The sequence below is a fragment of the Castanea sativa genome, chromosome 1 (assembly GCF_040712315.1).
Source record: "Castanea sativa cultivar Marrone di Chiusa Pesio chromosome 1, ASM4071231v1".
NCBI classification, from domain to species: domain Eukaryota; kingdom Viridiplantae; phylum Streptophyta; class Magnoliopsida; order Fagales; family Fagaceae; genus Castanea; species Castanea sativa.
Genome location: NC_134013.1, coordinates 29,257,336 through 29,274,181, shown reverse-complemented (window position 1 = coordinate 29,274,181; position 16,846 = coordinate 29,257,336). Strand labels below are relative to the sequence as shown.

Below are 16,846 nucleotides of genomic sequence, written 5' to 3'. Positions count from 1 at the left end.
ATATAATATTAACATGTATATTTTAACCTCAAAGTCCATAATGTCACTTTTATTATATTTAGTTAGGTACGACCTGAACTCTAACATATCTTAATAATAATAATAATACGTTGAAAAATAGTTTCCCTTTCAAGCATTCAAAAGTCCAAGGCAGCTCCTATAGGCTTAAGACCGTTTACTATCACTGTGATTCGTGGACCCAACTTTTAGGTAGAGTTGTGATGCACAATATTTTCATAACACTTTTACAACAAATTATAAGTTATAAGATGTTATTGAATCTAATTTAAATCTCCACTTATATCACTTTTTTTTCCTTACTAATAACATCTTGTAATAATCTATCTTTTATAATTTATTGTAAAAATATTGTGAACGTAACATTTGTCCAACGTGCCGACCATTTAAAGTTGAGTCACTTTTTAGAGAAAGCACGAGAGATTGAAGGTGTAGACTCACGGTTTGGTTTGAGAATATTCCTGATGATGCTACCAATTCTGCAGTGATTTTTTTATTTGAGTTAATGAATTTATTCATATATTTCTCTACCTCCACCATAAAAACTATATTTTTCTCGTGATGAAAATTAAACCCTTTATTTTTAAATGAGAAATGCATCACTTTGGACCTCGTACTTTCGTTATTGTGCCAAACAGAACCCCACCCACGGTCTCAATTGTTTTATAATTTTTAAGTGTTTGGCACAATAAAAAAAATTCTGGGATTTGAATTGGTTCATTTGACAATATGGGGTTTAATTTGTTACAAGAATAAATTAAAGGATTTTTTTTTGGACTTTTCCCAAAAAAATTTTGTGACATATACCAATTAAATAGTCATTACAGAAAGTTTTAATAATGGAAAAAAATTATATTTTGAACCCTATATTTTAGGAGTGTAATAATATTGTGTTTTGGAGTTTAATATGTGTCGCAGGTTTAATTTGAAATTTTATAATGCTCCTTTTTCTTTCCCCCCCATGTCTCGAAGCCATTGCCTAATTATTTTGTGCCCGTTTACCTGCTTTTATATTCTTAAATTTATACATGGTCCAAGCCCATTTAATTTTTCATGGGAAATTTTGAGGGAGAAAAGTTTTGCGGGTAAGGAGTAAGGCCTATTTGAGCTTACCCATAATTCGAAGAAGCAAATTTTGCCAAGTCGGCTAACTTTGGCAAAGTCCATTGATGCACGAGGAAGCAGGAGAAATTATTAGGTCTATCAAAGGACGGCTGATGTGGTCCTCCTTAATTTCCAACTAATAAAATACTGTTATTTATATAAATATGACATCATTTGGTTTTTTTTTTTTATAAATTTCTTGTTCATTTACATATTTGAATAAATGACATCGTTTCATTGGTTGAGAGAACCATATCAACCGCCCTTTAAGTGGATCTAATAATTTCTCCATGTACAGGCCACATAACAACTAAATAATTTGGTATATATTATATATCCCCAAAAGGCCTAAAATCACCTCAAGCCATGAACAAGCTTTTTGGCCACATTTAATGCTAACTGATGAGGTCCCTCAAATTTAGTAGGTTTTTTTTTTTTAAATTTATTTTGCTGAATAAATTTAGTAGGTTCTTAAGGGATAATTTCTCCTAAAAGTCTCAGCAAAGCAAGTTTAGCTAACTGGATTATCCAAATTTAGTAGCAAACCAAATTGTTGCAATGTTTAAAAAAATTCACAGCCCAAGTTTGCCATTCTTTCAAAAATCCAGCAAATAAAATTTTTGAACATTACCTAGAGATGGATATTAGACGTACCTTTCATCTACTATAAAGCCTTGTCCCGAGCCAATCATTAATCGGATTTATATCTACCTCACCATCCACATTTATATTTCTAACTTAGGCCAAAACTTTTGATTATTAGAAGCAGCAAATTTTATAGGGTGATTTTGGGTGTGAGAGAGCATAATTAGTGCTCTCTCTATCTTTCATTAATTTTTTTCCCCAATTATTTGCATTGTGAGAATTATTTTTTACCACTATGAAAGAATTATTACTACTTGATGCTTCTTTTGGTGGGCAAGAAACCTTTGAATTTTTAACAGTGCACCATTAGCCTACACCGTTTTAAAGATTAGAATGAGTTTTGAGCTTTACTCCCCTCATTTGCATTTAAGTCGAAAAGGCCCAGAAACCCGTTCGCGCATAGTATTTAATTACCAAACTAATTATAGAGATGATCAAAATAATCATTTTGAAAACCAAATTAAAACAATTTCAAATTTTAAGGATAAAAAGGTATACTTTAGTCTAACTAGCAGGTAGCGTAACAGTTTATCAAAAAAATCAGGTAGCGTAACAAACTGGGTCTTTTCACACACTATCCAGCCAACAGGTCCTCCATTTGCCCGACAACAATGGAAAGCAAGTCTTTTTTTTTCTTTTCTTTTTTGAGGGGGAATGGAAAGCAAGTCCTCATTGTGGTATTTGTAACTTGTAATAACTAATAATCTATATTATTATTTAAGGGTTTTTACTATTTAAATTTCTCATTTTTTAGTTCAAAAATATGCACTTATACCTTTATGATAAAGTAGAAAAAAAAAACTAAAGAACAATTAGATAAAAATGCAACTCTAACTCCTACTAAAACATTGCCTAAAAAATTAGAACCACTCTTCTGTTAATTTTTAAATTGTTTTATCTACTTATAAACTAAATTCTTAAAATAAAAATTATATATATGTATATAAAATAAAATACAGATTTTTTTTCTTTTGGCTAAAAAAAAGTCTCATTGCACACACCAAGTGCCTGTGATGAGGCTAGTAAGTTATTTATTGTTGTTCCCATCAAACTTGTTATGCTTCTTTTATTGAGATGACCAAAGTTCATATATATTAATGTACTATTCACACCGATTCTTGGTGATGTATACGAGAATAAATAATTTTAGAACAAAAAAAAAAACAGTATTATCTAACTTCTTATTAAAATACCAATAAATCTTAACAGTCTTCAAGCAAAAAAATACAACTGAATAAACCTTTTCATGATTAAAAAATGTTGAAGATATATGTCCACTACAACAACTAGGTGCTAAGCAAGTAGCATGCACTTGTCATCGGGAGAAGCTGCCATCATGTGCAGTGTAGAGTGCTTCACATCATCAGGGGAAGGTGCAGTCAGGTGTGCACCACAATGTCGACTATCGAGGGCAGCAATCCAGTGCTTGCATCATCAATAGAGGAATCAAGATATAATTACAACAAGGTGGAATTGTGAAGATATAGAAGACTTGATAGAGTCACTGCCACATCATGATCAGATAATCAATAGAATTCAAGTGATGATATAGTTGATGTACACGTGTAAATGTTTGGTATCATATTGTATATAAAGGTAGGATTAGCATTAGATGTAATTCATTTATTCATAATCAATAAAGTTTAGTTTCTATTTAGAGAGAGAGTCCTGAATTTTACAAAAAAATACATCTAGTAGACCTTTAACCTTTTTAGGTTAATATTTTTAAGCTGTCAATTGTGTTACACACAATTAATAATATATATACAGTATGCTACAGAGGCAGAGCCAAGGGGGGGGGGGGGGGGCGAGAGGGGGCAAGTGCCCCCCTTGACTCCACCTAAAATATTCCATATTACTTCTATTAGGAATTTTTTTAAATGCTTTACCTTCCTTGATGCAGAAATCAAACACAAATCAGGAAAAATGCTTCTTGGCCTGCTGAAATAAAGGGAAAATGACAAGTTTATCTAATGCCCAATAAGTCAATGATAGCGTGTAAGGAAGGGAAAAAAAAAAAAAAGGGAAAAAGTTTCCTGACACAAGAAAAAATAAATGGAAGAATTTCCCTTAGCAACAGTAACACACTCCAAGAGCTTTGACTTGTCAGCTGTTAGCTTTTAATTATCATGCACTTACCATAATAATAATAATAATAATCATCATCATCATCATGCATTTTAGTGTCTTTCTTATGACATTTCAATTGATAGTCCTATATTTTACACAATTTTTTTTTTATTGTCCTCAATTTCTTGACATTTCAGTTTTAAATTGTGGGTTTATGTTATGAACAAAAATTTAATTATTTAAAAAAAAAATACAAAGTCAAATTTTACCTATAATTTCAAAAACAATTAAGAAAAGATAGTGAAACGTGTATACAACTTTGCAAGTAAATTGCTATACTTTTAATATTTTTCAAATTAATTTATTTTCGCAATTTATTTTATAGTATTAACTTAAATGTCTAACTATAGTTTAGGTTTAATTAGTTTTTGTATGACACATATAGTTGTTATTGCTTTTTTTTTTGTTAATATAGATTTTTTTTTTTTTAATATTCACTTCTAATCTTGCCCCTCCTAAATTGAAATCCTGGCTCTGCCACTGGTATGCTGCATGCACGTACAAATTATCAAAAGAAAAGTTTATCAAACGAAAAAAATATTTTGAAAAATATACGTTTTTTAATCACTAAAAACTATAAAATGGATATTTTTTATAGACTATAAAACACTTATTAAACGCTCTATGAATCTTGTTCAAAATTTAAATTTAACTAAATTTTAGTACTCTTATAATTGGCACTTAACTTATTTAACGTGCAAAGATTTATATTTTTTCGGTACATGTTTAGCTATTTATATTTTATATTAAACATAAACATTTTTATGTTTTATTATAATTTTTAAAACATTATCTGTTAATATTTTTCTTTAACTTAGATTATTCATATATTAATGCCAATAATCTATATATAGCATGTATGCATGAATGTATGTGTAATTTATGTTACATAAATAAAATTCAAATTAATTAAAATTAAAATTATACGACAGTAAATAATTTTGTTTATTGTTTTGCTTGGGCCAAAATTTGAAAACGTATATGCAATACTTAATTAGTTTTTTTTTTTTTTTTGGTTGGAAATTTCTCATGAAATTACATTGAGATAACATAAGTATGCTACTATATTATAATATAATAAAGGACATATTTAACAATTCTTTTAGTCATGGATTTTTCATTTAAATTTGTAATATACTTTTACACACACACACACACACACACACATATATATATATATATATATATATATATATATATTATGTATTGTATATATTTCATCTAGTACATTACTAAACTATCAATATACACACAATGACACAATGATGCCGAGTTTCGTAATGTAAGCTTGTAGTGAGAGATTAAAGTAGATGAAGTATTTTAAAATTATTAGGTGGGATATGGTTACCTGTTGGATTGTCCTCTATATTGTGGAGTAATCTTTAATGTGCCCCTTTGCATTGTGGTGGGTAGCCATCCATAAACTTTGGTTGATAGAATCTACATTGGGGTTGGGGTTTCCCCACAAATCAACAAAATGACATAAAGATTTATGACTTATGCACTCTTGGTCAAGTTGAAGTAGCTGGAATTTTGTGGGCTTTAAACTTGGCTAGGTCTAAAAATTGGTGCAACGTCATAGTGGAAGGAGATGCAAAATAATGTTTTTATGCCCTGTTTAAAGAAGAAGATCCAACTATCTGGTCTATTTCTATTGTCATTAGTAATATTTTTAATTTAATTTTCTTTTGTTAGCCATGAGTTTTGTTGGGTTAAAAGATATCTAAACTCTACAACTCATTATGCTGTTAAACTTTTTGTTACTCTTAAAGTTAACTTCTTTTGTAATTGTGGTTTTGAAAGCATGCATGTGCTATTGATGTACTGGTTTTTTTTTTTTTTTTTGAAACCATGTACTGCCTTTTGATTCTTAATAAAATTTTGGTTAAAAAAAAAAACACATATTGGGTTTATTAGTCAGTAGCTCGTTTAAGGTTGGGCTGCAAGCTGAGTGTGTAACAACATACTATGGGCCGGGCTTAGCCCAATCTCTCCTAAGCAGCCTGCTACTCTACATTGAATAATAATTCATGAATATGTTTCTAAATTCCTATTAAAAATACGTTTCGCGTAAACAAAAAAACCTGAGCTCGAAACCTTGGTCGTAGAATTAGAAATTTATATATGGCTTCTCTAACTTCTTTTTCATCGTCTACATCAAAAGAAACGCAAACAAATGGTTCTCTCTCTCAGTCCCAGGTATAAAAAACACACTCCCATATTTTATTACCTATATACCCTCAACTTTTTACTTATTCCCCATTTGACTCTTTCAATTTTATTTTTTTTCCCAAGCATCAAGAGCTTGATCTTCAAATTCTATGAAAATCTGACTTTTCCCATCACTAATTTTCAATTTTTTTTTCCTGGGTTCATTTTTTTTTCAACTAATTTCACTTATCAGTAGCTTACCATCTTTTATTTATTTATTTATTACTTTTTTTATTAGAATTTGATTTGGGTTGGCAAGTTGTGTTGGGTTTGAAATGGAGGTGGAATTTGTTACAAGTGGCATTGCAGAGGAAGAGTTCTTTGAAGTTGATGATAATAGCAATAATATTGTAAGCCCATGTTGTTTTGCCTTATTATTTAAGTCACAATTCATGAAATAGCTAAAATTTCTGTTTCTGTTGCATTGAATTTTGTGTTATCTTTTTTTTTTTTTTATTCGGTTATACTTGGGCATTTGGGTGGGTGGTGAGTGTCTAGTAACAAATCTCTAGCTGTCAAATCTTTTCAATTTAGGGGAACAAAGATCACTAAAGAAGAAACAGACATATGGGTCTTTTTTTTCTTTAACAAGTAATAGATTTCAGTAATAAAAAAGTGCAATGAGGTGCATAAGCTAACCTAGGTACACTGGAAGAATACAAGAGAAACACTTTGATACCAAATTTAACATTTGAAGTTCCAAGTAGTTTTAGGACTCTAACAAGTTTGAAGGCAAGAGTAAATCAGTTGGTGGAATCCACATGTTGAGGGACCTTAAAAGCAAAAGTTTGAGCCTCATTACCGGCAGCTGAATCCTCTTGGAATGCACTACAGTGTACAAAAAGGAATAAATGACCAATTCATATCACCCTGGTAATATCATGGTGAAGGAATAAATAATCCATGGTCTCCCCATTTGATTTACACATGCAAGACCAATCCACAATGCTTTTAAAATTCAATGAATAGCTTCCTGAAATTGTATAACCTTTGTAACATATTTAGGCAATCTTTGCTCTGTGAATTATGTTGTACTCAAGCTCCAATTACTTGCTTAGTGTTGCACTAGTAAAAAAATGTGAAGCTTAAGGAATAATTTGTTGGATTGCATTTATTCTGGTATTTATGGATACTCAAGCTTAGGTAATAGCTATTTATTTATGATGTCTCTTTTTTTTTTTTTTTTTTTTATTAATCTAATTCCAAAATTATTTATAATGTGGAAAGGAAAATGCTAATTTTGAGGGCGGAAGGTGTGGAATATGTATGGATGTTGTCATAGACAGAGGGGTTCTTGACTGCTGCCAGCACTGGTATGTATTTCCATATTCTTCCCTTCCTTTCATCACTTATGGTTGTTGAAACATGCATTCTCGCAGAATTTAGTTGAGTTAAAAAGCCAAGAGATTCTTTAGTTGGATGTGTGTGTTTATGAAATTTATCTTCCTTTATCCATGTTTATAGAACCCTTTATGGTTTGTCTCTATAGCCAATGATAGTGCTAGGTTTTTTTTTTTTCTTAATAAATAAACACACACACACACATCTGTTGTGCATTCAGATTGAGGAAAACTATGAACTTTTTTTTATTTCTATCAAATTATATTTGCATGGGGGGTTTAAGTGATAACCCAGCAGTAATGGCATCCTTTGTGGTATCCCATGTCTGTGGTTTGAACCCCACATCTTCCCTCTCCCCCACTATCCACCTATCAAGTTATATTTGCTTGGACATGTAGCAAATTTGACTTCATTATCTGGCATCATCATGTGATTTCAGGTTCTGTTTTCTATGCATTGACAACTGGTCTACCATCACAAACTTGTGCCCACTTTGCCAGAATGAATTTCAATTGATCACGTGTGTTCCGGTTAGTGTTACAACATTGTTGAAAACTGTTTTTTTTCATTGGTTGCTATTACTCTTGCTGTAATTGATATGCATTCAGAACCTTATTTGCCTATTTTCTATTGAACTTATATTCAATCTGTAATTAAAATTTGGTGCCAAATGGAAGCTAAAGTTTAATTAGTTTCATTCAATTATGAAGGTCTATGATACTATTGGTAGCAACAAAGCCGATGAAGACTCATTTTCCAGGTATTAAAAAATTAAATTAAAAATTTTTTTATGCACTTTGCTTGTGTTGTTTTGCCTGTCTCATAGCTTTGTTCCTCTTGGTTTTGTAGGTCCACAGGATACTAGCATTGCTTCCTGAAAACTTAGACTCCACTCTAGGACACTAGTTTCTTGTAATAGCAATTCATTTTACCCATTATCTTATTCATTAGTCATCTTTGACTCAAAGCAATATCGCTACACTTATAGATGTTAATGGAGCCTCAATCAATTAATTGTGATAGAATTCTTGCTATGGGTCTCCTCTAATAGTATAGTTATGAAGCTCCTTTTGTTAGAAGAGATTGAAATAGAACATAGAAAGAATTATAGCTTGCATTACACGAGTTTGAGTGCCATGTGAACAATCTGTGGCCCGTACTGATATTAGAATTTATCATATTTTGTTATAAATAACGATGAAATTATTCACGTTTTGACTGTGCCTATGTTTTCAGCACTGATTAATTGTCATTTTTTGTCTGTTCATATATGCAGAGATGATGAATGGTGCATTGAAGGGAAGAATAATACTCTCTCTTTTCCGTCCTACTACATTGATGAAAATGTAATTATCCTCCATATGCAATCTCATAAGGTTTATTGAAGTGTTTTGAGGTTTCTGAGATTAATTGTGGCTTTTGTAAAAGATCTGACCTCTCATGCCAGTGTTATTGGCACATTTATCATATAAACTCAAGGCTGCCTTCCACACATTTTCATTTTGTAGAGGCATTAACATCTTAATCTCTTTCTTATGTACTTTATCATGTTGTAGGCAGTTATCTGCTTGGACGGAGATGGCTGTAAAATTCGAAGTGGATTAGCAACTATTGAGGGAGATTCCAATCTTGATACATCAATTGCTTGTGACTCATGTGATATATGGTATATTTGATCTAAATAATTTGATTACTAAGGTCTTACACATACATTGAATGTCATTTAGGGATTTCTTCCCTTCTCAATGTGGCTTAAGTTGAGAGGTGAAGTTTCAATAGGCTGATTTTCCTGAATATTTCTGTGAACAAATTGTGAAATTTCTTATTGTCTTTGAAGGAGAAAAAAGCATCATAACCAATTTTTTTCTTGGTTTTGCATGGAGTTAGGTATCATGCATTTTGTGTGGGATTTGATCCTGAAGCCACATCTGAGAGTACCTGGTTATGCCCAAGGTAAGTTTTCAAAGGATGATTGTTTGTTGGTTGGTGCTGAACTGTTGGTTCCCTGGCTAAGTCTAGCCAATGGATTTTCTTGAGGTTCACATTTATTCAATTAACTAGCATGCATTATGAATCTGCAAACCCTCTTAAATACCAACTACCTTTCTGCTTGGAGTATAGTTAGGTAACTAACAATCGTCAATACTGCCAGGTGATCATTAACCACTGCATCTATGGCTTAGGGATAAATAACCTTGTAACTGTTTCATGATCATCTGATGTTGCCAAGTAAAGGTCTCCTTAATTTAAAAATAATTAATGCAGCTTTGGTGCCCCACATGTATTCTAGGCTTGAACCATGGATAAATGGAAATGTCAAAAATGTGTCTTTTTCTAAATGTGACCTCCCTTTTCATTTTTTTCACCATTACTTGTGGATTATTGTAGATGTGTGCCACAAAAATCAGATGTAATTTCAATACAGAGGCCTGATAATCAGTGTGGCCCCGAAAATGGTAATAGTGAATGTTTCATTGAGGATGCTTTATCTGGAAAGGTGTCTGTTTCTGTTGCTGATGCCGGAGAAACAGCTCTTGTGGTCTCAATGGTTGGTGAAAATCAATGTACTGGAGAACCAAATGAGAAATTTTTGTCAATTGTCAAAGTTGAGAAGGACTTGGAAACTGAAATGTTGCTATTGACTTCCGATGCCAATAGTCACAAGGCAACTGTTAAAGTTGAGAAGGACTTGCAAACGGAAACATTGATATTGAGCTCTGATGCCAGTAGTCAAAAGGGGGAAACACTGTCTGGGGGGAAGACTATCATTCAACCAATCTTTGATGCAAAGGAACTCGAATTGTCCTTATCACGGGATGCATCCTTTATTTCAGCTTCTAATTCCTTGGTACTTAGTGAGTCGAAGACAAGTTGTGCTGAGAAAGCAATGAATGAACTAAGAAGCAACAATGGCATTGAAAATCCTTCAAGAAAATTTATTAATGAGTCCTCTACTGGAAACAGGCAATCTGAAAATGAATCCAGTATAGGCCTTCATCTTGGTCTATCTGTAGGCGCTTTTTTATCTGGTAATTTTGCGTGTACAACTTTTCTATACCAATACTTTTATAGCTACAATTCCATCATTATGATAGCAGGCAGCTGAAAGTATATACATGTTTTGTGTATTTGAGCTTGTCTCATTGTCATCAATTTTAATGTGTTTCTAGTTGATGAAAAAAAGAATGATGGAATTGAAGATCAAGTTGCTGAAGATGTCCATCAGCAAATTCCTTCAGAAGATTCTTTGGAAAAAGGTTTGAAAGTGTTTTAGGAATCTTTCCTTCTTCTTGGTTATTTTTTGGCCTTTAATGGGCTGCCAAAAAGCTAATATATTTAGCAAAGGTAGTTTAGGTTTTTAGTAAGGCATTGATATGAGTATCCTGTTTCATTGCCTCATTGCTGAAATGTTATCAGTTGACAAAGTTGAACTGGATGCTACTAAGGATGCTGCCAGAATGGTTGGTGTAAAGAGAAAGCCTACAGATTGCAGGTAACTTATCGTTCAAGTCTCCATTGGTTCTCTCACTGTTCTTTGCAGTTAGTTCTCGTAACTATGTTACCAAAGGATTTGTTACTGCTACTCCCATGTCAAAATTTTCCACTGCTGCTTGCTTACTTCAGGTCCAGTAATCCTCATTTATGTTCTGCATTGTGTTTCTGCTCTTCATTGAGGTTCTTAGGCCTTTCAGCTTGCAGAACATGTGCGTTTTGTAGGATACATGGATTGTGGAAAAGTTTTTTTTATTGCTGTATTGTGGTTGTTTCATCTTTATTAAACATACTTTATTAAACATACCATGTTGCATTTTAAACTATGCTTAATATTTTTGACGATTCTTGAATAGTAATTCAGAGTATATGGTCACCAAATGTCATCATTTATCTTAAATTATTGTGTTGCTGTGCAGTCCATTAATGTATCCTATGTTCATCTCTTTAAATGTCATTTTCCCTCTAAGACACGTGCTTGTTTGAATTGAATATTGTGAAAGCTTTATGTCATTCAATGCAGGTAGTATCAAATTCTGACTCTTCTTTTATGTTGTCTTTCTGATTTCTTTATAACTATAAGCGAGCAAGTGTGCATGAGTGCTGATGATGGAGATACCAAACACAAGATTGTGACAGAAGTTTCTAGAAAGAAAATTAAAGCTGAAGGAAGGATTCAACAGGTGGCTAAAAGGGACAAAGTCAATGCATCTGTGTCAGATAATTCTCAGAAATTCCCAACCCCAATAGCAGATCCCAAAGATGACAGGTTGAAACATCATCAAGATAAGGAAGATGCTACCTCTGATATAATGAGCATAGTTCGAGGGGCAAAACATAGACCTTCCAAGGGGCTTGGACACCCAAATCCTGCTGGTAAATCATTGATAGAACGAGAAAATATGGCTGGCTTACGAGTGAAAAAGATCATGAGGAGAGATTCTGAGGACAAGGAGACATCCATGGTAGTCCAAATACTAAGAAAAGAAATAAGAGAAGCTGTCCGTAACAAATCCTCAAAAGATTTCGGGGAAAGCCTTTTTGATCCAAAGCTTCTTGCTGCCTTCAGGGCTGCTGTAGCAGGACCCAAAACTGAACCTGCTAAGAAGTTATCACCTTTAGCTGTAAAGACAAAGAAGTCAATGTTACAGAAGGGGAAAGTACGTGAGAATCTAACAAAGAAGATATATGCATCATCTAATGGAAGACGAAAACGTGCTTGGGATCGGGACTGTGAAGTTGAGTTTTGGAAGTATCGTTGCATGAGAGCTTCAAAGCCTGAAAAGATTGCGACTTTGAAGTCAGTTCTTGGCCTACTAAGAAACAGTTTGGATAATTCAGATCAGGGGTCTGAATTGCAGGCCACGAATCCAATTCTTTCCAGGTTGTATTTAGCAGATACATCTATATTCCCAAGAAAGGATAATATCAAGCCTCTCTCAGCTCTTAAAGTTACAGGCAATTCAGAGCAGAATAAAGAGCAGCTCATTGCTTCAGAAAATATGAAATCCACAGAATCAAGTAAGGTTTTGGCTAAGGCTGGGCTTCCTTCATTTGAAAATAATGAAAATAAGAACAATGTTCCAATCTCAAAGAGTGAGGTTGCTTCTACTTCTAGCAAAGTACTTGTAAGCAGACGCCCAGAAGGGCCAACCATTTCTGCATTAAGTGACTCTAAAGTTACTGCTCAGAAGCAGACAGTTGGTAAATCTGATGATGTAAAGAGTGACAAAAGAAAATGGGCCCTAGAGGTCCTTTCTAGGAAAGCAGCTGCTGCAAGCAGGAACTCAAGAGATGATTCAAAGGAAGACAATGCAGTGCTTAAAGGAAATTATCCATTACTGGTATTTAATAGTTTGTTTTTTGAAAGGATGTTTCATTCCTTTTAATTGTTTTGATACTTGAAATTGATACAATTCCTTTTTCTGACTGGTGTGAGCAGGCTCAACTACCAGCAGACATGAGACCAGTACTGGCACCCAGTTGCCATAATAAAATTCCCTTATCTGCGAGGCAGGTATGCTGTAATTTGCTGTCTCCACTTGATCGTAACCAGGCTGAGTATATGTCCTACTACAAATGGATTATCTTTCTCCTTGGATTACCATTAAAGTTGCCTTTTTTTTTGGATAAGTAATGAATAAAAAGGCTTTATGTTTACGATGATGAACACAGAGAATCTTAAAAAATTACACTAAATATTTTAATGTAAAAGACATTAAGTTTCCTTTTAATGTAAAAATATTTGGGAATGGAAATAAAATTTATTTTTCTGTTTGACTTTGGATAAAAGTTTAGAAAATCTGAAAAGGATGTTGATACTCTTGTAGCAAAATTGAGAAAAAATTGTGCCCCTAATCCTTACTAGGAATTTTTATGGTAGATTTTCTTCATTACTCCTAACGTAGAAGAAATCACAATCACGAACTACATTAAACCAATGCTCCCACCATGTGGAAGAAATCAGAATCATCAACTATTCAATACCAATGCTCCAGCCACTAACACCACCATACCACTATTCAGTTCCCAGCATTCTGCTCCCACTGCTACTGCCACCACGAGTACCATCACTACCAGTGCAGTACTGCTGCAACACTGCCAACACCAAGTCATCCACCTTACATCACCAATTCTATCTTTGTTGTTTGCTACTCATCACCACCACTGCACCATCACAACAACTGTATCAACGCCAACTTGACTACCTCTATCAGACCATCACCAATGCTAGCTATACTGTTTTTCATTTGTCACTACCATCCCTATTTCTGTAAGTTGTAAAGAAAATCTTCCAAAAAGAAAAAAAAAAAAAAATCAATTCCGTAATTTGTTTGCTTGGAATTGGAGCAGTTAGGATTCGTGGTTTGGTTTTATATCAATGGACTTGGAGGCAATTTTAACAAAGACTTATGCCACAGTAAAATAAGGATTTATTTACACAACATAATTGGATTTCTAAACCACATTCATTCTTTTACATTAAAACTGTCCTCACTGTGGTTTAAGTTTTCTATATATCAAAATCATCTCTCAATAGCAGATGTTATACTAGTTCTTTTCTTTATAATACTGGAATTGAGTTTTCTGGTCGTTTAGACTCATCGATGACATCTGCTATACAGGCACAGCTTTACCGCCTGACAGAGCACTTCTTGAGGAAGGCAAATTTGCCAGTCATTCGCAGAACTGCAGAAACAGAGTTGGCAGTTGCAGATGCAATTAATATTGAAAAAGAGGTTGCTGATAGGTCAAACAGCAAATTAGTATATGTAAATTTATGTTCCCAAGAGCTATTGCATCGTTCAGATAACATTAAGTCCAGTAGAGCCACTGAATCAAATACTTCACCCTTGTCAGAAGTCCCGGTTGATGAATCTGAACAAGCTACCACCGAAGTTTCAACTGATCCTGTAATTTTAGAAGCATTGAGAACTGCAGGCCTTGTGTCTGATTCTCCTCCAAATAGTCCACAACGGGAAAAGCAAGTCCTCGATGATGTTCCCTCCGAAAGAGAGGAAGAACTGGATAATGTATTTGACATGGCTTCTCATCCAGAACTGGATATTTATGGTGATTTTGAGTATGATTTGGAAGATGAAGACTACATTGGTGTAAGTTCAGCAAACATCTCTAAGATACCACCAGAAGAAGGTGCCTCAAAAATGAAAGTGGTTTTCTCTACGCTTAACCCTGAACGGTTAAATGATGGTCTAAATTCCGATGATCATGAAAAGCCGGGGAATGTTGAAGCACCAAAGGACTCCAACTTGCCCCAGAATCATAGTGATGCAGGAATCAGAAGCACTGCCATAAAGGGTGAGACCAATGATTCTTGTGTTCCTCCAGAACTTTTAATCAATGAAGACAGTGAAGAGCCTTCAATTGCAGAATGTGAAGAGCTATATGGCCCAGACAAAGAACCACTCATTAAAAAATTTCCCGAAGTAGCTTTACAAAAGCTATCTGGACAGGTTGATACAGTAGCTCTAGCTGAGAACAAAGATCCTATAGGAAATGAAAATTGTGTGTCAAATAAAATGGCGAAAACATCTGAAGTCAGGAGTGAGAGCTGTACAGAGAACATGCTTGTTGCTGCTGTTGATCCCAACTCTCCTGGTGGGAAACATTCACCCAACCATTTTCAAACAGTGGAAAATGTTGAAAGTATTAAGAAGAAATCTAGCCTTGAGACTAGCAAGCAGTCTGATAGCTTCGATCATGTATTCAAGAAGGTAGTAGAAGACCCTCTTTATATCATCTCTTTGATTTCATGTTCTTATCTTTTCCTTTCGTTTTTATCCAAGTCACAGCTTTATGTAAATTGTTCTGGTCTTCAGTTCTGTCCATCATTTGTTCTTGTTTACCACCTTTTCTTCTTATAGACTTTAGTTGATCAGTCACGCTAATTCTGTATAGGTGGAAGCCTACATCAAAGAGCACATCAGGCCACTGTGCAAGAGTGGTGTGATAACAGCCGAACAGTATAGGTGGGCTGTGTCAAAAACGACTGATAAGGTTATGAAGTACCACAGCAAATCCAAGAATGCTAATTTTCTCATCAAGGAAGGTGAGAAGGTGAAGAAACTGGCAGAGCAGTATATTGAGACAGCCCAACAGAAGGACAAAAGTGAATCTTCATAACGGCAGCTGTTCTGTTTTCATCTTTCTCAAGTTCTGCATATTTTTGCACCCCTCTTTAATAATCTGTAGATAGTTATGGGGTCTGGTCCAACACAGCATTTTAATATAGGCGTTTGTATAAAATGAGAATCGCAAGAACTTTGACCCTACTTGATAACTGGGTGGGGCCGTAGGGCTTGGCCTGAACGTAAATTGTATGGTAGTGCCAACTGCCAAGGAGTCATAGCTCCATTACTTTATGCCGAGTTGCTTGTGCTAAAAAAACAGAATTTAATATGAAATTGTAAATTGCAGTTGAAATTTTTTAATACAATCTGTTGGATGAATTATGCTATGTAGTTTTTAACGAAACACGTGTGAATTTTCATGTATAGTTACCACAAAAGTAGTTAATGTTTCAACTTTAAGGAACTTCGGGGCAAAGAAAGTTACAAAAATCCCATGTAGGGAGTGAATTTGATAGTCATGGGATCTGATTGCCATGATTGGAATCTTTAATACAGTCGAAGATTTAGTCAGGAATTTTTATACGAAAATGTCTATGGACAACTTTTTACGCCCAATTGATGTAGTAAATTGTTAGCGGTAGGTAAAAAAGTGATATTAGTGATAGGTTAAGATAAAAACCAATAAAAGTTTGCCAACTCAGTTATTGTGATAAATATTGTGCAATTTTTTGTGTACGTAGAATTGCTCTTTTTATACCTCTCCAACTCTCTTCTTAGGTTGGCCATATGTATATTATTTTGGTGTTCTTCAATGTCACATGTTCCAAGGTCTTTGTAACTCATACTTCTAACACCTATCCGTTCAAATTCTCGAGTCCATCATTGTACCAAAGTGGATGAGAATGCTATTAATGCATGAGTAATGTTAGTGTCACATAAATTGACACAACTTGTATCATAACTAGCCCACCCAACGTGTCCAAGACTCAAGTTGACCTCCTTTTTATGGTCAAGCGTAATTTACTTTCTATTTCCTAGTTTGACTATCCTATAGAATGCTAGGATATTTGACCTTATGACTTTAAATCAATCAATATTCTTAATTGGGGAACATTCTAGTCCATACACATTCATTTTTAAAACTTTTTAGAACTAAAAGCACACATTTGAAAATTTATGAATTACAAACATTCAACAGGTTATTTTGGGGGACCAAGACTTTATTTTGATAAAAAAAAAAAATTATATTTCTTGGAGTATTCCCATACATTTGAGTCTTAGTGAGAACTCTAGAATTCATAGGGTGATATTTT

The 16,846-nt window shown here is 33.8% G+C and overlaps 1 protein-coding gene across 1 annotated transcript; it reads left to right on the top strand.

Annotated features, from left to right (window-relative positions):
- Positions 1 to 5,968: 5,968 nt before the first annotated feature.
- LOC142617316 (uncharacterized protein At4g10930) lies at positions 5,969 to 15,898 on the top strand. Its single transcript, XM_075790108.1, has 15 exons — positions 5,969 to 6,096; positions 6,347 to 6,458; positions 7,336 to 7,421; positions 7,889 to 7,979; positions 8,160 to 8,209; positions 8,726 to 8,795; positions 9,006 to 9,115; positions 9,337 to 9,402; positions 9,838 to 10,478; positions 10,620 to 10,706; positions 10,867 to 10,942; positions 11,525 to 12,785; positions 12,884 to 12,958; positions 14,067 to 15,176; positions 15,361 to 15,898. The coding sequence occupies exons 2-15, from the start codon at positions 6,384 to 6,386 to the stop codon at positions 15,583 to 15,585; spliced, it is 4,023 nt and encodes a 1,340-aa protein (XP_075646223.1). The 5' UTR covers positions 5,969 to 6,096; positions 6,347 to 6,383; the 3' UTR covers positions 15,586 to 15,898.
- The last annotated feature ends 948 nt before the right edge of the window (positions 15,899 to 16,846 follow it).

What these genes read in the sequence shown, in the direction of transcription:
- LOC142617316 (XM_075790108.1), top strand. Translation starts at nt 6,384, where the DNA reads ATGGAGGTGGAATTTGTTACAAGTGGCATTGCAGAGGAAGAGTTCTTT. An exon ending in CCTACTACATTGATGAAAAT is followed by an intron (nt 8,796 to 9,005) that starts GTAATTATCCTC and finishes ATCATGTTGTAG; the next exon opens with GCAGTTATCTGCTTGGACGG. An exon ending in AGAAGATTCTTTGGAAAAAG is followed by an intron (nt 10,707 to 10,866) that starts GTTTGAAAGTGT and finishes AAATGTTATCAG; the next exon opens with TTGACAAAGTTGAACTGGAT.